The following is a 26,566-nucleotide window of genomic DNA, read 5'->3' as shown; positions in this document are numbered from 1 at the left end:
GAAAAACATAGAAACAAACAAAAAAGAATGCTAGGGGAGCTTGCCGTTGGAGTGGAGAGATGAGAGACTATGAAATGGAGAAAAACAGAAAGGGGAGGAGGAAGAAAAGAAAAGAATGAATAAATAAGAGTCAGAAAGTTTAAAGAACCGCAAAGTTCCCAGGGATCCCACCGGTGCAGCTATGATGTCTGGGGAAGTCGCTCTCAGGTGTTGCAGTATAGCCTGGCTAGAAGGCGCAGAGGTATACAATGCCAGGTATTCAGGGAGCAGAAAGAGAACGAAGATTCAGAGAGACGAGAAACTGAGCAATGAAGAAAGACAAAAGGGAAAAAGAGGGAAAAGAAAACAAAACAAATTTAAAAAAAAAAAGCAAAAAACAAGAAAAGCCCCCAAAGAAACAGAAAAAAGAAAAAAAAAAAAAGCCAACGTAAAAAGAAATGTCCTCAGGGATCCCTCTGCATGTCTGTGGAAGCGGAAGGGGAGTCTCCCTGCCACACAGCTCAGCCTGTCCAGAAAGGGCTCCCAACTGAAGAAAAGGAAAAGAAAACAAACAATTCAAAACAAACAAACGAACAAAAGCCCCGGAATCCCACCAGCATGGCAGCCCATACCGGGAAGTAGCTCCACACTCGAACGGAGCTCCGCAGCCCCTCAGGAAGAAGCAAAGTTGGCGCACGGAGCAAGGTACTCAAGCAAAAGGAGGGGGAGGTGGGGAGAGGCAAGGAAGAAATAAAAAGAAGCAGAAAAAAACAACACCAGCAGCCAACAAATGGCACTCAGAGAGCCACCCGTTCGGGTGTGTGGAATCCAAGCAGCCGCTGTTTCCCGGTCAAGAGACTGTGGCCGCGGGAAGCAGAGGAGGCCGAGTCGGGGTGAAGAAGGGTGCGGGGTGGGAAAGCGTATATCGCCAATTCCCGGTTATTTTGTCTCCTGCTGGAAGCTCCGTGAGGCTGCTTTCTGTAACCTCCGTTTGCTGGTCTCCGATAGGAGTCCAAGATGGCGGATCCACGCTGTGTTAGCTGGTAGGGGACCTCTGCATGAATCTCTCCTTGCTCTCCGTTCTCCATCAGTTTTCTCACTCCATTTGGTGCTTGGCTGAGTTCTTTATCTCTTCATTTGATGTTTTAGGGTTTCAGGATTGTTGTGTTCTCTGTTCGGCTTAGTGTTTCACATCTTTGCTGTGGAGGGATGGCGTGGTGCCTCTGCCTAGAGCGCCATTTTGCCGAAACTGTAAATATTAACTTTAAAAAAAATATTTCTTTTGTAAAATAAAACATACAGAAGGTCACCCAAAACAATTGTATAACTTAGTGAGTTATTAGAATCTTGTAACCACAGCCCAGGTAAAGAATAGTAGTTTGTGGCCCCCTAGATACCCATTCTACGTGCTCATTCTCATTCTTAGCCTCTTCTCTCCCTCCAAAGGAAACAGCTATCCTGACTTTTATAGAAATTACTTTCTTATGTTTCGGTATGGTTTTTATTACCCAAATGTGCAACCTTAGACACTTAGTTTAGTCTTGCCCATTAAAGAAAAATTTGATACATCTTTTGAGTTTCTTTCAATCTTCAGATGTTCCCTCCACTTTTCCTACTTACAGTTTATCTGTTAGAAAACCCAAGCAGCCTGGGTTTGCTGATTCTGTACTCATGGAGCAATTCAGTGTGGTACTTTACTTCTTTATTTCCTGCAGTTGACTTCTCGATCCAGATACTTGATCAAACTCCGGCATGATCCCTTGGTTACGGTGTGTTTTTTCATCCAGAGCCATGTATTGTCTGATTGTCTCATTTTGTGATGTTAGCAGCCATTGATGTTTAATATCTCAACCCATTAATTCAGTGAAGGTTGTAAAATGTTAACATTCTAATTCCATTATTTCTTTTTAATTTATTAGCTGGAATAGTTTTATAAAGAGATACTCTCTGCTTTCCTCATCTACTATTTGGTTACCCTGTGGTACAATTCGTATAGTACAGGCAGGCTAATGTTTAATTTTTTTCTCTTTGTTTACTAGATAATGAGTTTGTTTCCTATTATACTCTGAGAATAACCAATTAGTTTGTTTTTTTTTTTAAATGTCATTATGAACTGATGACATTTGACATAATGGATCTCATCATTGCATTTCTTACCCATATTTTATCTCAAATTGTCTCATCTTTGGCCAAGTTGGCTTCTTGGTTCTTGTGATATGACTAATTGCTTTCTTACTATCTGGTAACAAGATCTTCCAGGCTCATTTTTTACATTCCCTGCCCCAGACCTAAAATAAGCATTTCTCCAAGAAGCCCTGGTTTCTTTATTAGGAAATAGTATTTCAGTACTACAGTCTGGTAACACACATGAGGGACATGCTTCATGGTTCAGTCATGTATATGAGACTAATGGGCACACCAGCCCAAAAGCAAAGATGAGAAGGCAGGAAGGGACAGGAAAACTGTACAAATGGAAATAAGGAACCTGGAGTGGAAAAGGGGAGAGTGTGGACACATCACGGGGTTGGCAACCAATGTCACAAAACAATTTGTGTATTAACTGTTTAAGTATAAACTAATATGCTCTGTAAACTTTCACCTAAATCACACACAAACACAAAAACTACAGTCTGGCTACTGGGAATGCTCACTGCTACAAGGTTGACCGTTGTTTCTAGGCCTTTTTAGTTGACAGAGCTGGGGGGAAAATAGATATTCAGACATATATGTATGTATATGTATGTTACACACATACTGTCATTTTTAAAGATAATTCATGAATTCACATTGTTATTTTCAATTCTAATTTAGGACTACTGACTTTTTACTTAATTTCTTCTGTGTAACTAACATCTGTATATGCTTTCTTATACATCGAGAATTCCTTGTTCTCAAAGACACAGAAGAATAGGAGATGATAAAATTAGAATATCCTATCATTATGTATTTACTTTATCCTACATTACACACACAACAGTCTCAGAATAACAATGTGAATACTACCATTACCAATTGTGATGACTGAAAACAGTTAAATTTTTCAAGTTTTCATTTTCTTTGCCATAAAGTGTTGCTTTTGAAAAGGCTGATGATAATATAATTTTCTTTCCCTTATAAATTAACATGTTCTTTTGCATATATATATATCCAAAGACAGAGAAACTACATAATAATTTAAACAGGAATTTAATATGAAAAATTATTAAGCTATGATAGGAGTGTCACTATAAAGATTCAAAGGCAATTCTAAATAGTACTCAAGCAAGGACAAACTTGGAAGGGAGACCTGCCTCCAAGTTTATCACTCCTTGAGACAGAAGAAATTCATACTTCATTGAAGAATATGTGGCTGCAACCCACTGGATGGTGGAGAAGTTCAGTGGGTTGCCTGACCCAGGGCTGGTCCTCAGTTACTGGGCAAGCAGAAAACAAACTTCTGAGGCACACATGAGCGGTGGAAGGTGAGCAAGTACACTGAAGTTGTTGGGACTTCACTTGAGTGTGAGTTCTAAGTGTGCAGTGTCTTTGTCAGGAGGGCCTTGGGGAAGTGGTACCCAGGCCTCGTCACTGAGGGACTCTGGATATCCTCGTCACCAGATGCCCTCATACATCCACACCACTGACTGACTATGCATCAAGAGCAAGAACAAGCAGAAGGTGGCACCTGGAACCCCCTCCTCCTTCAAATAAAGCTCAACGTGGTGCTCACTCTAAAAAAAGTAAATGATTGAAGAGCCCAGTCCATTATCATAGAGCATGTACTGAGTGAATTTGGAGCTGAGAGGTAATAAAAGGGTAACTGGCACTGGATTTGACTACTTCAGACCTTGAGCCTTTCACCTGTATTTGGCTTATAATTGAGAAAGGAAGGGGGAAAAAAATTAGCCCCTAATGTCCTGGAATGGATCTGGTGCTCACAGCTAAGCCTCAGTGTTGTTCTCCTATTGGACATAAAGAGTGTCACAAGAACATTTCAAGTAAGATCACAAAATACCAAGCAGGGCTTCAAACGGGTTTGTTTCATTTCTAGCAACTTCCCGGGAAGTGATACTTAAGATTATCTCTTGAGGATCTCATTAAACTGTAGCTTCTGATTCAGTATATCTGGGGTGGAAGTACAAATTCTCAGCAGGGGTTCAAACTGGAACAAACCAGTTCAAGGCCCTGGTACCAGGCAACCCACAAAATACCAAATGTCCCCTTTTCTCAGTGCGTAATTGCTACTACCTTACCAGTTACAGATTTATCCGCACTTTAGCCTCCCCTGTAGATCAGATTTATTGAGATACACAGTAATAGAATTGCTTTGCTTTCTGAAAGCACTCAATCCAAAACAAGTTCCCACTTCCTTAGACCCTCCCCCAAATTACCCAACCAAAGCCCAAATCCTATAATAGGCTTTTTCTAAACCCTCTTATTAAGGCACCCCGCAGTTTCCCAAAGTGTGCGTTGTTTCTTTCTGTAAACATTAATAAACCCAACTTGTTCAACTACAGGTGTGTTCCTGGTATGTTTTGACTGAAGGGTGCCAAGAGAATAAATAATAAGTATTTTTTAATTAAGTGAATCTTCCTTTTCTTTAAAAAAAAAAAAAAAAAATTCCTAGGTAAGGTATTCAGAAGTCTGGGGTAGGTAAGGAGTTGAAAGAAGAATATTCCCCTAATTTAAATTTTTTAAGGACATTTAAGTTGTTCTTTTCTCCCATTCAATGTTGTAGTAAACGTAGCTCTTTTTAAAACCTAGATTTTAGATTTTTTTTTTAAAGAAGTTAGCTGAGTCCTGGTGGTATAGTAGTTAAGAGTTTGGCTGGAATCCACCAGCCACTCCTTGGAAACCCTCTGGGGCAGTTCTACTCTGTCCTGTAGGGTTGCTATGAGTCAGAATTGACTTGATGGCAATGTTTTGGGTTTTTTTTTTTTTCAGCTGAGTCAGAAACATTTACTTTTTTTAAACAAGGGATTGTCTTAGAAAACTAATCTTTAACAGTACCAAAAAACCCTCCTAATAATAGTTTTTTTATGTAACTTTTTGTAACGGTAAAAACCAACAGTAAAGCTGATAGCAACTAAAAAAAATTAGTAAATATAGACAAAAAAAGTAAAATTATTTTCATACTAGCCCACCCACATAGGACATACTTGGGGCTTTGAACGGATTCGTTTCTGTTGGAACCCCTGCTGAGAATTTACATTTCCACCCCCAGATATACTAAATCAGGATCTACATTTTTTAACAAGATCTCTAGGTGATTCTTATGTATAATAAATTTTGAGAACCACTGCTGTACTAGTGGTTCTCAGAGTTGGTCCCTAACCAGCAGCATTAGCAATGCCTGGGAACGTGTTAGAAATGCAAATTCTGAGCAGAAGGTCAAAGCCCTGGACATACTGTACATTGTTAATACAGTCAAGTCATAAAATAATGACGTAGATATGAGGTTATGTTTTTATCCCCTTAAGTTTTAATGGGCTCTTTTTTACCCCTCAAACTTCGGTAGTAACATGTGAGATACGTTTTTCTGCGCTTTCATTCTCTTACCACTTCCAGAAAGCTGCAGAAGCTTCCTAAGAGTCCTTTCCCACTCTGAAGGGCTTTGGGTAACCTGCATTATATTTCACCATTAAAATCAACATGGAGAGGTGTTATGGACTGAATTGTGTCCTCAAAAAATGTTTGTCAACTTGGCTAGGCCATGATTCCCAGTATTGTGTGGTTGTCTACCATTTTGTGATCTGATGTGATTATCCTGTGTGTTGTAAATCCTAATCTCTATGATGTTAATGAGGCAGGATTAGAGGCAGTTATGTTAATGAGGCAAAACTCAATCTACAGAATTAGATTGTATCTTGAGTTAATCTCTTTTGAGATATAAAAGAAGGAGAGAAGCCTTACACCATCAAGAAGCACCAGGAGTGGAGTATGTCCTTTGGACCTGGGATCCCTGCACTGAGAAGCTCTTAGGCCAGGGGAAGGTTGATGACAAGAACTTCCCCCAGAGCTGACAGAGAGAGAAAGCATTCTCCTGGAGCTGGCGCCCTGAATTTGGACTTCTAGTCTCCTAGACTGTGAGAGAATAAATTTCTCTTGTTAAAGCCATCTACTTGTGGTATTTCTGTTATAGCAGCACTAGATAACTAAGACAAGGGGTAAAATGTTAAAATGTGATTTTTTGTTTCTAAACAGTAGTTCTGATTTCTGTAAAGCTTACTTATGCATAGTTGGAATGAGTCACTTGCTAACACTTCTCTGAGTGATGAGCAATAACCATGGCTTAGTAAATGGCTATTTGGATTTTCCTTACCATGTGTCTGAGCAGGCACATAGTTAACTGAATATATGAATATCCCAGGAAATGTGTATTTTCAATGACAAATTTCTTGTCTGAATAGTTAACCATTTTCTCCTACTGAAAGAATTAATGATTTCTTTATTTTCATGTGGACAGAAATCTCAAGTCTATTTAATATTCTTCCCCTTCTAATTCTTCTATTTATTAAAAATATTTCTGAGCACCTATTATATGTTGGAGCCCTGGTGGCGCAGTGGTTAAGAGCTCAGCTGCTAACTAAAAGACCAGTAGTTTGAATCAACCAGCTGCTCCTTGGAAACCTTATGGGGCAGTTCTGTTCTGTGCTACAGGTCGCTATGAGTTAGAATCGACTCAATGGCAACAGGTTTGGTTTTTGGTTTTTATTATATGCTAGATATTGTATTAAGTACTGAGGTTACAAAAATAAAAAAGACCCTAATCCATGCCTGAAATGGATGGCCACAGAATGGAAACTAAGGACATTTTCCTGGATTTGGCCTTTTTATAGTTATCTGCATGTCTTTCTACTTCTGACATTTTTGAGTGTTTTGTTAGAACTCTCTTGTTTACACATAAGAGGAGAAAGGTATAATATTTAGCATCATTAAGATATTACCTTCCATTGTAAATTTTGATCAGGCTCATTCATGCATTAATTAAGCACTGACTATAAGCTAGGCTCTGTGCTTTGTGAGGCAAAATGAGATAAAATGGATACCACTTGCCCTTAGGAATCTAATGGTGGAAGAGAGACAGCAGTGTGGGGCAAGTGCCATAATGGAGTCCTGTGATGGTGCTGAGCTGCCGTTAGTTCTGACCAGAGCACAGTTTCTAAATCTGGGGTCCATTTGACAGGATTCAGGGGTTTCAGGTCAGCTCTCCATCCCCACCCCAACCCCTGTGATAAAAGACCCCATCTCCTGTGGTTCAAACGTTTGCCTGATTACTAGCACAGTAGTGGGTAACTGATTGTCTGATCTCCTTTGGCCACCTCACCGCCAGCCCCAGAGTATCAGTTGTCTCAGCCCAGCTTCTTCCTGTGGGCCTCAGCTGATCCTGTGTGTGTGTTTCCACCCCAGGTAATTGGGTCAGCTCTTTGTGATCAAATGACTGACCTGTATGTCTCAGGCCACCTGGTGTTTGTTTTTCAGAAGTATTCCTGTGATCAAGTTTTCAGCTAAAATTTGAGTCTTCATAATGAATCAATAAGGAAAATTTTAAGTACACTTGTGTTATGAACAGCTGATGATTCATTATCAAAATCCCATTGTAGATTGTTATAGGTAGTCATTTATAAATTATAAAGTGACACAAAATTTTTTTAAATGGAAAACATCCTGTTTATGCTTGGCCACGTGTTCTTGGAGTTGATGTGAACTAAGTAGCATTTGATCATTTTCCTTAACCTTCTTCTTAAGACATCCCCAAAGTCTTAACTCCCCCAGGTTTTACTACATTTGTGTACAATTAAGCCTGTGAGAGGATTATTACAAGTCCACAATCTCTTATCTTCAATTCTCAAATCCAAAAAATTCTGAAAACCAGACATGCTTTTTGTAACTTCTTTATCAGCAAAACCTGACCTGAACCAAAGTGATGCTATTTATTATATTCTTTTGAGTCTCTGCCTTAGTAGGACTACTCATATGCTTTGCTGCATAAATAGTAATATATTTGATGACAAGGTGCTGCCATAGATATTTTGTAATTTGTGGTATATGTACCATATTACCTTTCTAAAACAGAAAAAAAAACTGCCTCCAGGAGTTTAACTAGGGATCATATGCATATATATGTGTGTGTATGTATATATATATACACACACATGTATATATATATACACACACACACGTATATATATATATATATATATATATATAAAGCATCCTTGCCAAGATGATTTTACAGAGCACTTTAATATTGTAGCAGTTTTTAGTTTCGATAAATGAGTTTATATAAACAAAACACAACAAAAAATCCCAGCCTTTAATTTTCTGGTACGGTTTTCACTTTGTTCCTAGATGTGATATAGTTCTGGGTTTAAAAAAAAAAAAAAAATTCTCTGTAGTTGGGGGTTAAATACAGATATGGGACTATGAATGCATATATCTGTTTGATATCTTGTACCCACAAAATGAAGACTAAAGTAAATGTAATCAGTATAAATATAGAAAATTGCCATGATCATATATTCAAAGAAGAAAGAGCCTCTGAATTAGGGGATTATATAGATATAAATGTATATAAAAGGTGATCGGTAGTAATACAATGCATCTTGCACATTTTGAATTAGTTCTTGATCACTCCCCCTTGTAATGGGATGTGTGTCCATATACCAGTGATTTTAAGAAGCAGAGAGTGGGATGATGTTTCCCACCTGCCCACACCCCCTTGTCACTTGCCATTTGCGTGAAACCATGTGACTCTTTAATTATGGTGGGATAGAACTGACCGATTTTCTACATGATCATAAAGAAATATTAATACAGGAAGGAGCCCTGGTGGTGCAGTGGTTACAGTACTCAGCTGCTAACCAAAAGGTTGATGGTTTGAATCCACCAGCCGCTCTGCAGGAGAAAGATGTGACAGGCTGCTTCCATAAAAATTTACAGCCTTGGAAACCCTATGGGGCAGTTCTACCCTGTCCTGTAGGATCGCATTGAGTCAGAATTGACTCAGTGGCAATGGGTTAGGCTAGAGTATTAATACAAGAAGTTTTTTTTTTCCAGAAGTTGATATTTTCAGGCTTAATACAGTGATTATGTTTTTACTTGGAATCTTCCCCTCCATTTTTCCTTGTTCTGTGCAGATTATCAACGCTTGATGACTGTGGCGGAAGGCATCACCACACTTTTGTTCCCATTTCAATGGCAGCATGTTTATGTGCCCATCCTCCCTGCTTCTCTGCTACATTTTCTTGATGCTCCTGTCCCTTATCTGATGGGCCTTCAGTCAAAAGAAGGAACTGACCGTTCTAAACTAGAACTTCCTCAAGAGGTAAAACATAATAAATGATGAAGCATTTGCTGTTTGTCAGTTTAGGTCAAGGCTATTTTTGTTAGATAGTAGTGCTTTGTCCAAATTGTGTCTCTGACTGTCCTGAATCTCCCAAGTACATCTAGGGTAGAGTCTGAGGCATAGCATGCAGATCCTGACTCCTGGTGGTCACTAACACAGTCATTAATAGACATGGTTCAAGACAGGACAATGGCAAATTTTCAGACATAAAAATTTGTGTAAATGGAGCACTAGTAGCATTATCTCATTGCTTGATTATTGTAATAAGATTTCGTTTTTTTCCCCATTCATGTTACGAATTTTGTTTTTAAATCATACAGGCCAGATTTTAATATCTTTCAAGATCATTGTATTAACTAAGATGAATTTGATTCTTGATCTCTGTCAAATAAAAAGTAACATCTTTAAGCAAGCCACGGATCATGGAAATATCAAATACTGTAGCATTCCCCGTTCTCAGAGCTAAGGCCAGTTATCAGCCTGTTCTAAATGTCAACTTGGCTGGGTGGTTGAGACAAAAATTCTAACCCCTGGCTCTATGCCACCTTAAGGTTACTGTGCGTTCTGCATAGTGATGTATTTTCAAATGCAGTTTAAGGAGAAAATAAACAGAAATTGTTTAAAGCATTTTGAATCTAATTTTTAGCTGTTGTTAATTGTATCAGAATTGCAGTATAAAGGCTTTGAAATAAAGTAGTGATGAAGATGCCATGGCCAACTACAAAACGTAAAATGGTTAATTACATTATATTATTAGCTATTTAATTACCACCTTTCTTAATGTAATCTCTCATGCTGTGCTTCACTTTTACTCTTATTCCCCATAGAGATTCTCATTTTAACAAGTGAATTGAAAATGATACACTCAGCCATAGCCATGTGAATATTATACCCAGGAATGATTCCTGTAATCATCCTGCTTACTTTATTCTAATGAATGCATCCTTATCAAAATTAACATTTTTGTTCAGGAGAAAATAGCTTGATTTAGTTCATATAAAATACACGTGCAAGCTTCCTTGCTCTTTTTGGGCTTATGTATATGCTCTGCTCTTTCCTCCCTATTTTACCTCTTTTTTCTGTTTCCTGAACTTTCTTGTTTTCTCTTTCATTAAATCAATCTGAGTACCTTGTTAAAGAAGGTAAATCCTGTAAATTTTCAAGGAAAAAAATAGACTAACAAAATGCATTCTGTTTTAAAGACTTGAATAATGACATAGTTTAGTTTCTTGTTGAGTATATGGTCTATTTTGTATGTTAACCAAATTCTATAAGACAGTTTGTATAGGTTCATAAATATTGCATTTCCATTTTTGCACGAGTAGTAATTGTTGAGAATTGTTAAAATATCGCCTTGATAAGCTTGTAATAGGGAAACCTTTCTGTGTCTGTGTGTATCCTCTGACTCTAAAGATACACAAAACATAAACAAAATTCCAAATGCTCTTACAGTGATGTCTGTGATTTTTCTAATTTTTCATTCATAAAATTAGCACTACATAATCGATACACCTGTCTACTCAGAATGTAGAATAATATGAGACACCTGAATCAGCTGTGAAAATAGCAATGCTGTGTAGAAACTGCAAATTAGGGCATCACTGTTTTAGAAGAAAAGTTTAATAGTGTACCACCTAGTTCTGGTATCATTTACAATGAATTGAAGTATTTGGCTTCACGTAATTTTTGGGAGGAAGTGGGTATAAAAAGCAGTTTAAAAAAGGATCTTAAATGCACTCACTAGTAATACTTTCCTCCCCCTTTTCCTGAAAACTCTAAAAATAATGACTAAAAATTGGGACAGAGCTTCTTAAAGTAGTTGTAAAAATGACAAGTTTATGAAATGGATTATTTTAGGAAGGTATGATTTTAGTTGTGCATGTAACTGTAGACTTATAATTAACCACCCACTCATTTTCCCCATGATTCCAAAATGATAGGCACAGGTGGTCGTTTGCTGTATTGTTTTTGAGGTGGTGGAGTAGGGAGAGTGAAGAACAGAAGAACACAGCACTGAGGATTAATTGCATAAAGTGGTACCTCACTTTCTACCATTCTTGCTCATCTTTACATAAGTTGTTACACAAAGAATCAAGAGAAAAAGTGAGACAGAACTGCTTTTGCTGCTTTCTTCCTATCATATCTTACCCTGAGATTCTGAGAGAATATTTTAAATTTTCACCTTTGTGTTACCCTCATGCCCTCTTAACTTCAGTCACTGAGAAGCTAGGTCCCTTACTAAGCATGGAGAGCAAGAGCTACCCCAGTCTCACACTCCCGGCTACTTCTTTCCCTCCTCTTCATCTTTGAGGCTCCGCAAAATGACCATCTCTGTAAGCTTTATTCATTCACCAAAGAGTTGAGAGAAGTTCTTGTATCAGATACAGTGGGAAATATCAAGGGAAATAAGAGGTGACCTCTGCCTTTCAAAAAGAATCATTTACAAATATCAGTACACAGGTTTTAAAAAAAAGTTACAGGAATGAATGAACTAAGAACATACAGAGGAGATCAGAATGCCTTTAGGGTAGGGACATAGGAAGGCTTCATGGAAGAAGAGAGAGTTAAACTTTAAGCCCCTGTTCTCTTACTTTTGAGGGAACTTTTGTTGGTTTAAGGAGCCCTGGTGGTTAAGTGCTCAGCTGGTTGACAATTGGAACCCACTAGCGGCATCTTAGGAGAAAAGACCTGACAATCTACTCTTCAAAGATTACAGCCTAGGAAACTCTATGGTGTTAATTGAAGTACAGTAATTACATAGCATGAAGGCTTGTGGGCAGTGCTGACCAGTAGAAATATAGAAATAGTAAATCTTAAAATGATGTAAAAGTGAGGTATTGTGTATGTTTTTCATAGTGTATGTAATACTTCTTAAGCTCTTCTGATATAATTTTTTTTTTTAATTTAATGGTCCTAAAAGTGAGAAAGCAATTTATCAGAGCACCATACTGTGTGGAGTTTTTGTTTCAGAGAAAGGGAATTTTGATTTACTTGAATAAATTTTTATAACACAGGCTCATATTTTCTGTTTCTCCTTTATGATAATTAAAGCCCCCAGCTTGAGCCATTCTAAGCAGACATTGAAGGGTGTGAGAGGCTCTTGTGGGAACTTAAAGACAGGCCGGTATCTGTGCTGCTGGAACATCCTTCTTGAGATACACTTTCAGCTCAGCAGTGATTACATGATCACAACAGACTTTAAAATTCCAGAAGATGTATCTTTTTCTCTTCTCATGAGAGGCAGAGAGAGCTAGAAAAGGATAGTAGGAAGGCATTAATGAAGGAGATGGTACAAAATGTAAGTAGCGTGGGGTTGTTGGTTAACATTTAGATTAGCAAGTGAGTGAGGTTTTTTCCTTCCGTTTTTAAAGACATTGAATCATCTGGCTTGAATTGTGGTGACCTACTTTCTTCCTTTAATGTGTACTGCTTTTCCTGAGACTATAGACACGTTTATAAAGATGTGGATTTAAAGAAAGCTGTAGGCAGCACTGCTGTCTTCAGCAAGATATGACTGTTTCAGCTCTTACTTTATTTAGATAAAATTGCAAACCTTGGAGATGAGGAAAAGTGAAAGAAAAAAAAATTCCTTAAGCAACCAGGCTGTTTCAGGATACATACCTGGAGCAGGCAGTAAGAAGTCACCTAACTTCTGAGGCCTTGATTTCTTCATCTGCAAAATCAAGGGATTGAATTCAAAGGTCTTTTCAGGCTGTAACAATCATTGATTATCTGTTTTGGAATAGGGGAAAATAGTGAGAAATTTTTGTGTAGCTTAATTTGGGCTTCTCTGTATTTCTTGCTTATCAGCATTTAACGTGAAGAGCAGAAATCAAAAGAGAGACAAAGACCCAGCCATGTGCTCTCCACTTTTTGCCTGACCTTGCCATTCAGGATCAGAAGGATAATCTGAATTCTCTCCTTGCTGACCTGGAGTAGGGAGGTGGGCAGAGATGGGAAAACATGGGGTGAAGCTTCCAGTTCTGCTTATTGACTTCCACCCTGTGCCTCATGTTCTGCCGTTAATGTAATTATCGGTTTTTTTCGATGAACTGAACCTTTGATCCTCCCAAATCTAAGAGCACTGTCTTCACTTTGATTGACAACCTTGTTCTGATTAAGAGGTTATGGACAGTAAAGGTAAAAGAGTGTCTTGGAGTTTACTACAGTCAAGTACTTGAGGGATAGTGATAATTTTAGGCAGGTACTTGGTCTCTTGAATCTTCCATATACAACTTGAAAAATCCTTTAAAATGTTTTTATTGTACCTTGCTTGTGATTTCAAAATCCTGAAGTATAAACAAAATTTCCCCTCATTTCTGTCACCTTTTCTTCTCAACTCAAAAGTACCTTTTGAGTCAACTCTTTAATTATTCAAGAGTTAGTCATTTATAGTTATCCAAGCACTTGTTTCTACCACCTCTCTCTGCCTCCTGCAGTTTGTCTAATGGCTTCTGAAATGGTTTTGCTGTCCTGGAAGTTGAGGCGAATTTTAGATAAAATGAAAATATGGATTCTCTGTGAATTGGATTGATCTTGCCGATTTCATCACATTTTGGAATACTACAGCTGCTAAATTTTAGCAATTACTGTCAATTCTAAGTTACAGATGATGTTAGGGCAGTGGGATAGAAACTTGAGGCTCCTTCAGTAAACGTTTTACCCAGTGCCCTGTATTTGTTAGGTACTGTGAGTCTGTACAGCTTTACTCGCTCAGCAGTGCTTAATGAACGTGCTCAGCTGCTAACCCAAAGGTCAGTGGTTTGAACCCACCAGCCACCAGTCTGCGTCCGTAAAGATTGCAGCTTGGGAAACACTATAGGGCAGTTCTACTCTGTCCTGTAGGGTCACTAAGAGTCGGAATTGAGTTTGATTGTTTTGGTTTAATGGATGCCAAATACTAGAGAATTGTTTCCAGATTATTAAACTGCTGAGACTCAGAGAAGATAATTCATATAGAGTAAAACCTGTGAAAGCCAGAACCTGTGTAAGGTGGAAACCTGTCAGAGAAGGAAAACTCAAATATTTTCCACTAAAACGAGCAATATAAAGTGATAAGCCTGCACCCTGTCAAAGGTGGAAAACTTGTGGGACCTGGAAAAACAAGGCAGTCGCGTTGAGTTCACTCTCACAGGTTTCACTGTGTAATAATTATAGTATAAAAATACTCACCTGGGGGTTTAAGAGATTTAATTTTTTTTAAATAAAATATTCTGAACCTTGAGATGGTTAACATAAAAAGCACTGTAATCTATACTTTTGTTTATAATAGTTGGCAATAATATCTTAAAACAAAATTCTTTATTTGAAAACCTTTCTATTTGCTTTTTTCTCTTTCAGGCTAATTTGTGTTTTGTGGATATTGACAACCATTTTATTGAATTGCCTGAAGAATTTCCACAGTTTCCCAATAAGGTGGATTTTATCCAGGAACTCTCTGAAGTTGTTCTTCAATTTGGGATTCCTCCTGAGGGCAGCTTACACTGCAGTGAGAGTGCCACCAAATTGAAGAATCTGGTTCTGAAAGACTTGGTCATTGACAAAAAGAATGGCAACATCTCCACTAATAACATCAGCATGTATGAGTTACTTAAGGGCAATGAAACCATAGCCCGCCTCCAGGCTCTAGCTGAGAGGACCGGTGTGACCGTGGAGAAAATGGACCTCTCTGCCTCTCTGAGTGAAAAAGAGAAAGATTTAAAACTGCAGTGTGAAGAGGCAGAACTGAGGGACTACAAGCTCAACGTACAGCTCCGAGAGGTCTTTGCTAATCGTTTTACACAGATGTTTGCAGATTATGAAGCTTTTGTGATTCAGACTGCCCAGGACATGGAATCCTGGCTGACCAGTCGAGAACAGATGCAGAACTTTGACAAAGTAAAAAGAACTCTAGTTTTCCTTCTTATTTGGATCTTAGTGGGCTGTATTACTGATTTTGTTAACTTTTTTAAAACAGATTTCTTCTCTCTCCTTTCCCATTAAGAACTTTTCTTTATCAGTATTTTACACTCGATAAAATAGTTTCACAAGAAAGCAAGTCAACTGGCTCATGAAGCTGGTCACTGAATTGTGTATTAAATTGCCTATAATCTCATTTTTTAATTTTCTATATTTCAGTGATACTTGAATTATAGAAACTCCTTAATTTCACAGGTGTTTCAAATCTCTTAGCACTATCTGACCTTGCAAGGATTTTATTTACTCTTATACTGCGATTAAGCTAGTTAAATGAGGCCTATTTCTTTTCTAATAAATTCTTCTTACATCTTGTCTTTATCCTATAAGGAAGTCACAACTTGTCTACGTAAAGGTAACAGTTTAGTTTCAGAAGCTGAATTTTGAACTTGTTCTAGGATCAAAAGAGAGTAAGAGTGAATAAATTGTTTTATGATTCTAAATCTAAGGCCCTGATCCAAGTTTTAAGTAAGTGAAGACAGAAAATGGTGCCAGATTTCAATTGTTCTGCTAAAGCTCAAGCTTCTTTCTAAGGTTTACTATAGAATGTTCTTCTTTCAGAAGCTGACAGACCTTATTCTGCCAGGCTTCGTTGACATATCCCCAGATTTGTTTTTCAGACAAAAGCATTTATGGATGTTCATTAACTCTTTCAGGTCACCAGGGTACAGTTCATTCCCCTGCCTCTTGATTGCTGAGGCATGAAATTGCTGTTAAAACAAATACATGACTTTTCACCAAGTGGTATCTTTGTGTCATGAAAGACCTCCCGAGGGGGCTAAAACTAACTCCAAGAGCTTAATCGACAATCTTGCAATCTCATAACATTTGACAAATAAGGATTAACTAAAAATTTGTGTAAAGGTGGATAATAGAAAAGATTTTCTGAATTCATCAGATATTTTCTCTGACAGAGGCTATATACTACCTTGAGCATTTAAGTTCTGATGAATTTTATGTTTGAAAAAATTTCTTTAATAAATTAAAAAACCTTCACTTCTCCAAATGTAGTCCCGCTCTTAGGTTTCTTTCTTGTTAAACAACCATTTTCCTCTATTTTTTTCTGTCTACATTGGAACTAATCTGTATACACTCCTGATTTATCCTTGGGGCAATTCAAATTCTTATCTAAATTGAGAGCTGGTACTTTCCTCCTTCTTAATCTTTATGTAGCTGCAAACTATAAATGGAATTCTTTTTATATAACCCCTGGAGAAATGAAAATTTCATGTTGAATTCCAGAAGAATTGTAATCATCTCATTTTTTTTTTTACCAGGAACATTTGTAGGACTGTCATATGCTAGTCTTGCAAGCCAAATCTTTGCTGACCTTAAAAGATATGGTCAATGGGGGTCTGGATATAAAAAGCCAGGCATTCCACCATTTAAAAAGGTGGAGGGGGGGCTATTTTCTCTACAAAAAGTAAAATTTATATTTATCTGTAAAATGCCTTTTGAAGAGATGAACTCATTTCTTGAGACTACTGTGAGCCTTTGGATTTGTATAAATACGTCTGAACTATGGAGGCACTTAAATTGAGTAAGTGAGTTTTCTGTAAGGAAGTTAAAAAGACCTCCTAAATTTCAGAATTGCAAATAAATATGCTAGGAAGAAACTGATGAATATTAAGGACAGTAGTCTTATATGAGAGCTTATCTTTCCGTCTTTCCCCTTCCGGCCAGTGCCACACTGGATCTACTGAAAAGAGTGAAAAGCAAAACCAACCCAGCAACTGAAATAGTAATTCGCTTCTAAATTTCAGCTACGACCAAACTGAGATTGGAATTCCAATACAGATATGGACCTGGATAACATTGCAAAGAAGTGAACACTTTTTATTACAATTACTGAACTATTCCATGCAGAAGACAAGCTGGTAACAGGGAGTGCAGCTTGTACACGTTTTCTATAGGCTTCTTGTGGTTTCTCAGGCAATGCTCTTTTTAGTTGTTAAGGCCCACACTACAGTGTCAGTACAGATCTGGGAAGAGTTTGATCTTGAATTAACATTTATACATCAGTTTCTAACAGAGTTGGGGCTTAGAAAAACATCCAACTGGAAAAAGAACAAAAATATTTCACCCATAAGCGCAAATGCCATGCTTGTTTGTTCCAGGTTATTGCTAATGTACATATCATCATTGTATCAGTTAATGATCTCACTGCCTATGGTTTGGAGGTACATTGCATAGACTAATAGCAGAAGAAATTACAGCTCACTGGGGAAAGGGATCAGAATTTAATGATAAGTGAAGTGGATGATTGATGATTGTATAGCAGTTTACCTACTGTCTTTCATTAATGATGCCCTCTTTTCTACATAATAGTCACGAGGATCAGAATGTAAATCAGTTTTGAAAGGTAGGATCAGTACTGAAGACCTAAGTGACCTAAATGCTGTGAATTTATAAGAAAGAAAAAGTGGATTTTTCAATGTCAAGGGTCAGTTTTTTGTTGTAAGATTAAAAGATGAAAGAAAATAACCTAAGCAACAGATAATTTTCAGATCTATAGTATTGAGATGGTCTCTTTGCACTAATAATTTCCTAATTGTCTCATTACAGGCTTCCTTTCTGTCTGACCAGCCTGAGCCTTACCTACCATTCCTTTCACGCTTCATTGAAACACAGATGTTTGCCACCTTTATTGATAATAAGATTATGTCTCAGTGGGAAGAGAAAGATCCTTTGCTTCGGGTCTTTGACTCTCGTATTGAGAAGATAAGACTGTATAACGTAAGGGCGCCCACCATGCGGACATCTATATATCAGAAATGCAGCACTTTGAAAGAAGCAGGTAACATTTGTATGCCTTTTTAAATTAAAATCCACGATCATTTCTTTGTACACACTATTGTCCTTATATACCACAAAATCAGTTTTTAGTTTTAGACTTCATGAATAATCCTGTCAAGGGATGCTTTCTGTAGTTTTCTTTCCTTCTGTGTCTGTAGTTAATGTCCATCCCATTCCTACTTGGCTTTTCCTCTTTCTTAGTTTAAAAAGTCAGTCGCTGTAGAGTCAACTCCGACTCATGGCGAAGCCATATGTGTCAGGGTAGAACTGTACTCCATAGGGTTTTCAGTGGCTGGTTTTTGGGGAAGTAAGTAAATTGCCAGGCTTTTTTTCCAAAATACCCTCCGGTTGGACTCAAATCCAGCCTTTCAGTTAGCAGCAGAGTGCACTAACCATTTGCACCACCCAGGATGTACTCTCCCTTCATTAGTTAGAACAAGAAAAACAATAATAAGTTGAATGGAGTATAACTAGAAGGTTGTCTTATTTATCGCTTTAATGGAAAAAAATGTTAATTTCTATCATGTTGCCTTTTTACATCTCACCTCTCTTTATCCGAGAAAAGGTAAGTATTAATTTTAAATAGTAAGTCTGAGATGCCTCTTAATTTATATACTTAAAACAGTAGCAGACACAAACAATATATTTGCTTTAGTGGTACCATTAATTATAATAGCTTCTTTTATTTAAATTAAACCCCTGGATTCTTCTGTTCAAATTAAAGTTTCCTCAGTCCTCACACCAGTTTTTCCGTCAGAGAATTATATGAGTCCTGACAAGTCTTGTCTGACAGTTATAATATAGACCCTTAAATAAATAATCATACTAATATTCAACATTTACTTTAAACAGCTCCTGTCCAGAGGCATAATGAGAAGGCAGAAGGGGACAGGAGCTGGTTGAATGGAAACAGGAAACCCGGGGTGGAAAGAGAGAGTGTGCTGTCACATTATAGGGATTGCAACTAGAGTCACGTAACACTATGTGTACAAATTTTTGTGTGAGAAATTAACTTGAGCTATAAACTTTCACCTAAAGCACAATCAATCAATAAAAAATTCAGAAAAAAAACAAATTCAACATTTACTGAGTACTGAGTGTCACACACTATGTCAGGTGTTTAACGTGTATTTTAACGTTTGATCTTAACAATGGGATATAGGCACACTGAACTTTTATTTTGTTTTATCACTGCCCTAGTTTTACAGTTGAGTAAACTGAGAGTTTAATTTGTCTACAGTTGGATAGCTAGTGATTAGTAGAGTCATGAGTTGAACCCAGGTCTGATTTCAGCTTCTGAAGCCTTAACACCGTGTTAGTTGCTCATTTAGTAAAGAAACGTAAAATATATCATTGCAGACAATTGTACAAATTTTTCCCTGGTTCCTAACCTTTTCACTGCTGAGTACACTGATATCTGTCACCTGATCACTTTCTCCTTGTGTTTGCTTTCTCTTCAAATTCAGGAGCTACCTGAGAGCAATTTTTCCTCCGGAGAAAAAGAAGGCAACAAATGTGGAGCTTCTTTGCTCTGCCTGTGTTGCTAGCTTGCCTTTCCCACTTTACTTAAATAGATCAAAGCCATGGGAGTGATGATGCTGTAGTTTAAGCATATTTAAGGGAAGAAGTATGTAAATGAGGTCTTTTATGTAGCCTTAGAAATCGCTGATAACTCTAAAGCTTTGCCTTGTTCCTGTATTCCCACGTATAAGAGTATGTCCTTGGAGCCCCGACAGGAAGTGGCAGTTTCCTGTGTTTCTGGAAATTTAGAGAGTTGAATGAATGAAAGTCGCTGTGCCTGTTGAGAGAATAGTATGACTTCCAGTGCTTTAATAGCCGTGTAAGTAATGTAACACCTTGTTGAGAGAATTTCTCTTCTTTCCTGACAATTTAAAATGGTGCTAAACACTGATTTCTTTATGTATGTGCCTTCAGAAAATCTTGCCAGTTAAAATGGATTTTCTTTCAGCCTCTCAGAGTTTGGTACTCCCATTGTCATTACAGAAATTATGTAATAGTATTTTGGAAGTAGATTTAACATATATGAAAATGAGATTGGGCTACCTGGGAGCTTAATTTAGCAACAACTTTTTTTTTTAAGTAAGAAGAGGTAACTGCCTGTGATTGTGCCTACCTCTCATTAACGATGCAGTTATTAGGTAACTAACCCCCTCCCCCCCAGCCCCCAATTAACCTGAAAAGATTCGGCTTTTGTTGTTGACATTGGATTTTTATTGTGTGTGTTTTTTGTTTTTCTTTTGTTGCTTTGTCTTGCCTGTGACCAGAAAACATCTGGTTTGCAGGTGAACTCTTTAGGCAGAGACTATCTGCTGTTGATATTGTGGCACCAGAACCTTATGATTTCTATGCAGAAAGACAAGTTGATAGTAATTCAGAGTTTCTTTTTTCTTACAAATTGCAACAAATAAATATTGATACAAACCCTTACAATCTAGCAATAGACCCCTCACCTCTCAAAGCAGGCATTTAATAATTTCTGAATGTCCCTTATTTACTGAGGGTATAACTGAAAAGTAATGCTTCATTATGCTTCCTATGGCAATTTTAAACGTAAACCCAGAATAATTCATTGTGAATCATGTTTTTTTTTTAAAAAAAAAAAAAAGCTTCCCAGTCTGAGGAGAAAAACTCAGTATCAGATGAATATCTTTGTCATTTTAATCCAACAGAAAAACCACAATGAGTGGTGAAGACAGAAGCACTCATTGGCAGAGAGAGGATTTTGTAGTATTCTGGGGAACATAAAATTAGCAGAGACTTCAGAGAATTCTCTGCCGTGAATCCAGACATTATTTTGCCTAAACCTGCTATTTTTAAAATATTAGGAAGCATAGAGAGTACAGGTAGGGTTACAGAGAACCAGGGACATCCACTGAAAATTTTAAAATCCACTAACATTTCACATTAAAACATGGCATTCTTTTGCCCAGCAGTGAACATATGGACTATGTTTCAAGAAAAGTTAAACACGTTAAAAATATAATGAAATTCAGGAAGTTTTTAAATAAATTCATATGGGTTATGAAGAGAAATGAGGGAAAATACTTGCATTAAACACAGACAAGTAACTTGGGAAGAACACAAGACAGCTAGATTAGGTGAAGCATTAATATGATACAAGAGGTTATTAAGCATGTTCTTTTGATAAGAGGGAAGAATGTCATGGACAGAGACACCCTTCCTCGAGGGGAAAATGTTTTTTGGAATATATATGGGGAATAACCAGAATTAATCTATTGGTATTGAAAAGGGACTAAATAAACTGATCCAGTGAAATATTTATGTTGTTACTGTTGTTAATGGCCGTCGAGTCAGCCCCTGACTCATAGCAACGCTGTGCACAGTGAAATGAAACACCGCCCAGTCCTGTACTGTCCCCATGATAAGTTGCAGATTGGACCATTGTGATCCATAGGGTTTTCATAGTCTGATTTTCAGAAGTAGATCACCAGGCCTTTCTTCCTAGTCCGTCTTGGCCTGGAAGCTTCACTGAATCCTGTTCAGCACCATGTTGTTGTTACTGTTGTGTGTGGTTGAGTCAAATTCCAGCTCAGAGCGACCCGACTAGAGTTCAGCATCACAGCAGCACACAAACCTCCACTGACGGAGGTGTGGTGGCTGTGTGAGGCGCATTGGCTGAACACTGAACCCAGGTCTCCCACATGGAAGGCAAGAATTCTACCATTAATGCCTTCTTTGATATATTTATAGGATACATTTTAACTTTTCTGAATTTTCAAGATTAATAGTTCCCACTGTGTGTTCTATTTATCACAGAACCATCATCACTGCTTGTTCTCCCTTTTAGTAAATCTCTAGGCAAAGGACTGAAGACCTAGTCTTCTCAAATATTTATTTTCTCTTGAAAATTCAGCTGATAAAAACACTCAAGTTTTTTTTTTTTTTTAAATCAGAGAAATAGTTAACTGTTTCTTGGCCTTTTGAGACATCCTCCAACATTCCTAAGTTTATATGGTTTTAAAATAGAAATATTGAGCAATTCCTGTCTTAGCTTTAACCTGTTTTATTCTTTAAAAGACCAGCTTCTTATTCTCTGGACCTTTTTCTAAATGCCTGCTTATTTTAGCTTTCTCTGCAGTACCCCTCTTGATCTGATAAACACTCTTAAAAGACTCCTACTAATGAGAATGTGACTGTTGCTAAAAGTTAAGTAATACACTTCACACAGTTTTTTATTTTTATCAATGGAGAAGCATGAATATTTTATGGGTCTTGGCACAAAGAAATAAAGCAATAAGACTACTGTGCTTATTTCTTCCTTTCCTTTACATTGTCTTTCAGCTCATTGAAAATATTTTGGTTTGCCATCATTTTATTTAATGTTGTGCTTAGAACCATATTTTATTTAAGAATATAGAATTCCCTACCTGTAGGAAACGGTTTCAGTACTAAATTACGGATTTTTCAACCCTGCATCCCTGCTTTTAACAAAGGCAGAAAATAATATGAAAATTAATCACCCGTTATAAAATTAACCATTTTATATTTACATTATGCTGATTTCTGAAGAACCTTTGTAAATCTATTTTCCAAGTATTGGAAAGATCGAGTTCCCAGTAGGTGCATGAGTGAAGGAAGCATTATTTTTTAAGGGTTAGCTGATGAAATGTCTCTTATTTGTTATGAATTTAATTTTAGCCCAATCAATTGAGCAGCGACTGATGAAGATGGATCACACAGCAATCCACCCACATCTACTTGATATGAAAATTGGTCAAGGCAAATATGAACGAGGGTTCTTTCCAAAGTTACAATCTGATGTCTTGGCAACAGGACCAGCCAATAACAAGTAAGCATGTTCTTCGCTTGAGTAGTTGGTCGAAGAAATGAATGAAGAGTGGACTGTTCTGTAACTCTAATACAAAAAACTGCTTAACTACTAAACATCTTCTCCATCTGATTACTCTTTTTAAAAACCAAATTAATCCATTTGAAATATGGATTGACATTCTGAATATTGACTTAATTCTGTTACGTAAGATAATCAAAAGGCTAGAGATTTTAATAGCCTTTTTTTCTAGTAGTGTGCACAATAGCCACATTTTAAATGACTCCGTTTAAATATAAATGTTAATACTTTCTAATGGAAATTTAAAAAAATAAACTTTTACCATCTTTGCACTTATTATCAAGTACAAAAAATTATAAAATAAACCCTGTTATTCTTGATGGTAGATAATGCCATTCAGAAGCTATCTGAATATGATTGGAATTGAAAACAGTTATTTGGTTTTAGGGGGATTCTTGATTTTAGGTAATGCAAGTGTTTTATTAACAAGTGAATGATAAAACAATGATCTATAAGAAAGGAAGCAAAGGAGGATATTATTGGGAAATATGGTAAGTTAGAAAGAAAAAGCTTTTCATTGGAAATCAGCAGTTCTGGAATTTAGTTCATTCTTAACCATTAAGCCTTGTACAAGTTGGAGCCGCTTGCCTGTTTTCTGACCTGAATATATACTTTAACCTTATACAACATCTGTAATCTCCTTATTAAGGAGACTCAGAGAAGGAAAGTGAAAGGGAGCCAGGCAATGACAAAGAAATGGAATAGAAGACTAAAGTAAGAGACTGGGTACACAGAATGGAAAGGGTGCTGAGCCACCCCAATTTTGAGAAGCCAAGTGGAGAATCGGTAAGGAGAATAAGGAAAGGAAGAATTTTGCCTTTTGACCTAAATAAGTAAGTAATAGGAAGGTTCTTGAAATATGACTTGAAAGTATGATGTTTCTACCTCCAGATGATCTACTGAACTATATGGTTGCAGAATTTTTGGTCCTTAGCTCTTTACTGATGTTTGTCATGATTCTATTGGTAAAGGAAAAAGCAGACATGGTAAATTGTCTTTATAATATGTGATGGTAACACCTGTTTTCCCCTCATTACTTGGTGATCTTAAAGGCTTGAATTTTTTAGTTTAATAAACACTGTGCTAAGCTAGGTATTGTGGTATTCAGAATTTCTTAGGATGCATGTATATGCGGTAATATTTGTGTGTCCTTGTGTTCAAGTTGTACTGTCAATGTCATATTTTTAATAACCTAAAAGGAATGAAGACCTTGCCATTTTCCTGGATGACTACGTGAAGATGTTCGTTTAAATATGTTTCTGAAATGTGTCAGAATTATTGATTTATTTAGGTCCAAATGTGAGAAAGTTACGGTAATAGCAGACACATCAAAGGAAAAAAAATTGGTGTCTGTGAATTCGGGGAAACAGTACTGTATACATTGCTGTTTCTTTTCCTTTTAGTCTTATATTTATAATTTTAAATCTCCACCCCCTGACAGGTCTCAGTCAAAATATCTGGAAATTTTCACCACTGGTGTATTTAAAGTGGTTACTACCTTCCTTCTAGCCCTTTTCTCTTGCTTTCAAGTATACTTTCACTGCCAGTGGAGGCTTCTTTGTGCCAAGAGAGGGATAGCTACGGAGGTGATGCTGCTGATAATAATAATTAACATTATTAAGCAGGTTCTGTGCTAGCTTCTTTGTTGTCTGCATTAAGTACATTGTCTCATTAATCTTTGTTACAAGCGTATCCATATATAAAACATAAATATATGTAAAACCTGTATTGTTATATACCCATTGTGTAAATGAGGTTCAGAGAGATTCAGCAACTTGCACGAAGATCACATAGCTAGGAAGTGGTGAAACCAGGATTCAAACCTATGTCTACTGATTCAGTGGCCCAAAGCTTATCCATTACACTACATATACTGCCTGGCTCTGTCACTCTAATGTGTCTATACACCAGGGTATGACACATGCCTTTTATTACTTTCAGAGCTCAAAATTGTACTTCGTAGCCCCAATAAAGTTTGAAGAACATAAAACATTGAACATAGGGGAGTTTGGCAATAGTCTTTCACACCAATCTAAAGAACCCTCAGATATCTCACCTCTGCCTTAAACTAGACTCTGTTAAGAGGGGAGTAAAAGATAAGGTAATATTTTGGCAAGCAAGAGATAGTCTTAGGAGCCATCTTCCCTTTTGAAGCAATGGTTGAGATCAAATAGCCTAACCCTGTAGATGGTGCTATTGTTGTATCCTGCTGGAAGTCAGAGCCTTGATGTGTGGCAGAGATGGGATTAGAACTCAGGTCTCCTTATCCCATAGCATGTTTTTTTATGGTGTCTCATTCATGAAGACTCTTTGGAGGCCTGAAAAACTTTCAGTACCAGTATCCTTTTAAATATTTGGGAAAGGAACACTGTAGAGTAAGAATTGTAGATTTTAAAAAAAAGCAAACTTTAACTTGGTTGAACTCTTATTTAAATAGGCTGTCTTCACTATAATGAAGACAGTATATGGAGGATGAATCACTAGACAGGTGAAAGAGTTGTGGGACAGAAGAAATGGTTGCATCTTGTAGATAATGCAAGTGTTTGTATTGAAGTCTTGGGAGGGAAGGCTGTAAGAAAAAATTTAATATGCCACTTCCAAGGCAGAAGTAAATAGCTAATACCTGAAATTTTTACCTTAGTTACCTTAATTAATTTGCAGACTTTAACCCTTAGGTGAAGAGCTGTCCCTGCTTTTATAAACAGTTTACTTAAAAATGTGCTAAGAGATGTTGACCATTGTGGCAGTTCAACTTTCCAGGTTATGATAGTAGATCCAGTGTTCTGTTTTTCAGAAATGGATGAGATTTTTCCATCAGACCAGATTATTCATCAATTTGTTCATTTTTTTATGTTTGTAAAGTATCTTCATTGTTGGAGTCACATTGATGTGAGTAAACTATTAATTTTAATTGTTTTAATTTCCTTTTGATAGCATTATATTGCCCATTCATTCATTTGGAAGATATTTAAAGAACTCCTGCTATATTGCTAGGCATTATACTATTCACTGGGAGTTTAGCAATGAACAAAACAATAAAAACCCTGCTTTCAGGTGCAAGAAAACAACAAAGAAACTTAGTATATAAAACAAGTAGCATGTCAGATAGTGATAAGTTAGACATAAATAAAGCAGGACTGGAGTAGGGAGTACTTGTTGTTTTTAGTTGCCACCAAGTCAGTTCCTACAAATGATGACCCCATGTGTGCAGAGTAGAACTGCCACAGAGGGTTTTCAAGGCTGGGCCCTTTTGGAAGCAGATTGTCAGGCCTGTCTTCTGACGTCCCAGAGGGTGGATTCCAACCTCCAACCTTTCGGCTGGTAGTCGAGCGGTTAACCATATCGCACTATCCAGGGACTCCTAGGGAGTGCTTACGAGGGAGGATTTCAGTAGTAAAATCTTCTCAGCTATATTATCTTGCTTTTAGCCTTGTGTAAAATCTCCAAGTTTCCCATTTCTACACTGAGCCTCAGGTATTACATTTTCAGGTAGATTACAGTCTGAAAGAGAAAAGATCTCAGAACTAATTGCAGGGTAAGGGGATTTATAGCCAACCATGGTAGTCAGCCTGTGTAAATGGTTGGTCATCTGTTGGAGAATTTAATATGCTGCTTGC

General features: G+C 37.2%; 1 protein-coding gene across 3 annotated transcripts in view; it reads left to right on the top strand.

Moving 5' to 3' along the window:
• Positions 1-26,566, top strand: part of DENND5B (DENN domain containing 5B) — a 221,741-nt gene that overhangs the window by 138,184 nt on the left and 56,991 nt on the right. For all 3 annotated transcript variants that reach the window (XR_002825205.1, XM_004383616.2, XM_004383615.3), the window contains 4 exons: positions 9,099-9,286; positions 14,648-15,184; positions 17,828-18,059; positions 22,739-22,889. Coding sequence is in view for 2 of the 3 variants with exons in the window: in XM_004383616.2 (XP_004383673.1) it covers positions 9,099-9,286; positions 14,648-15,184; positions 17,828-18,059; positions 22,739-22,889 (1,108 nt within the window). In the remaining variant the exon portion in view is untranslated. The remainder of the gene's footprint in view (positions 1-9,098; positions 9,287-14,647; positions 15,185-17,827; positions 18,060-22,738; positions 22,890-26,566) is intronic.

The sequence above is a fragment of the Trichechus manatus genome, unplaced genomic scaffold, assembly GCF_000243295.1.
Source record: "Trichechus manatus latirostris isolate Lorelei unplaced genomic scaffold, TriManLat1.0 scaffold00112, whole genome shotgun sequence".
NCBI classification, from domain to species: Eukaryota; Metazoa; Chordata; class Mammalia; order Sirenia; family Trichechidae; genus Trichechus; species Trichechus manatus.
This window is presented reverse-complemented; position numbering and strand designations above follow the sequence as displayed.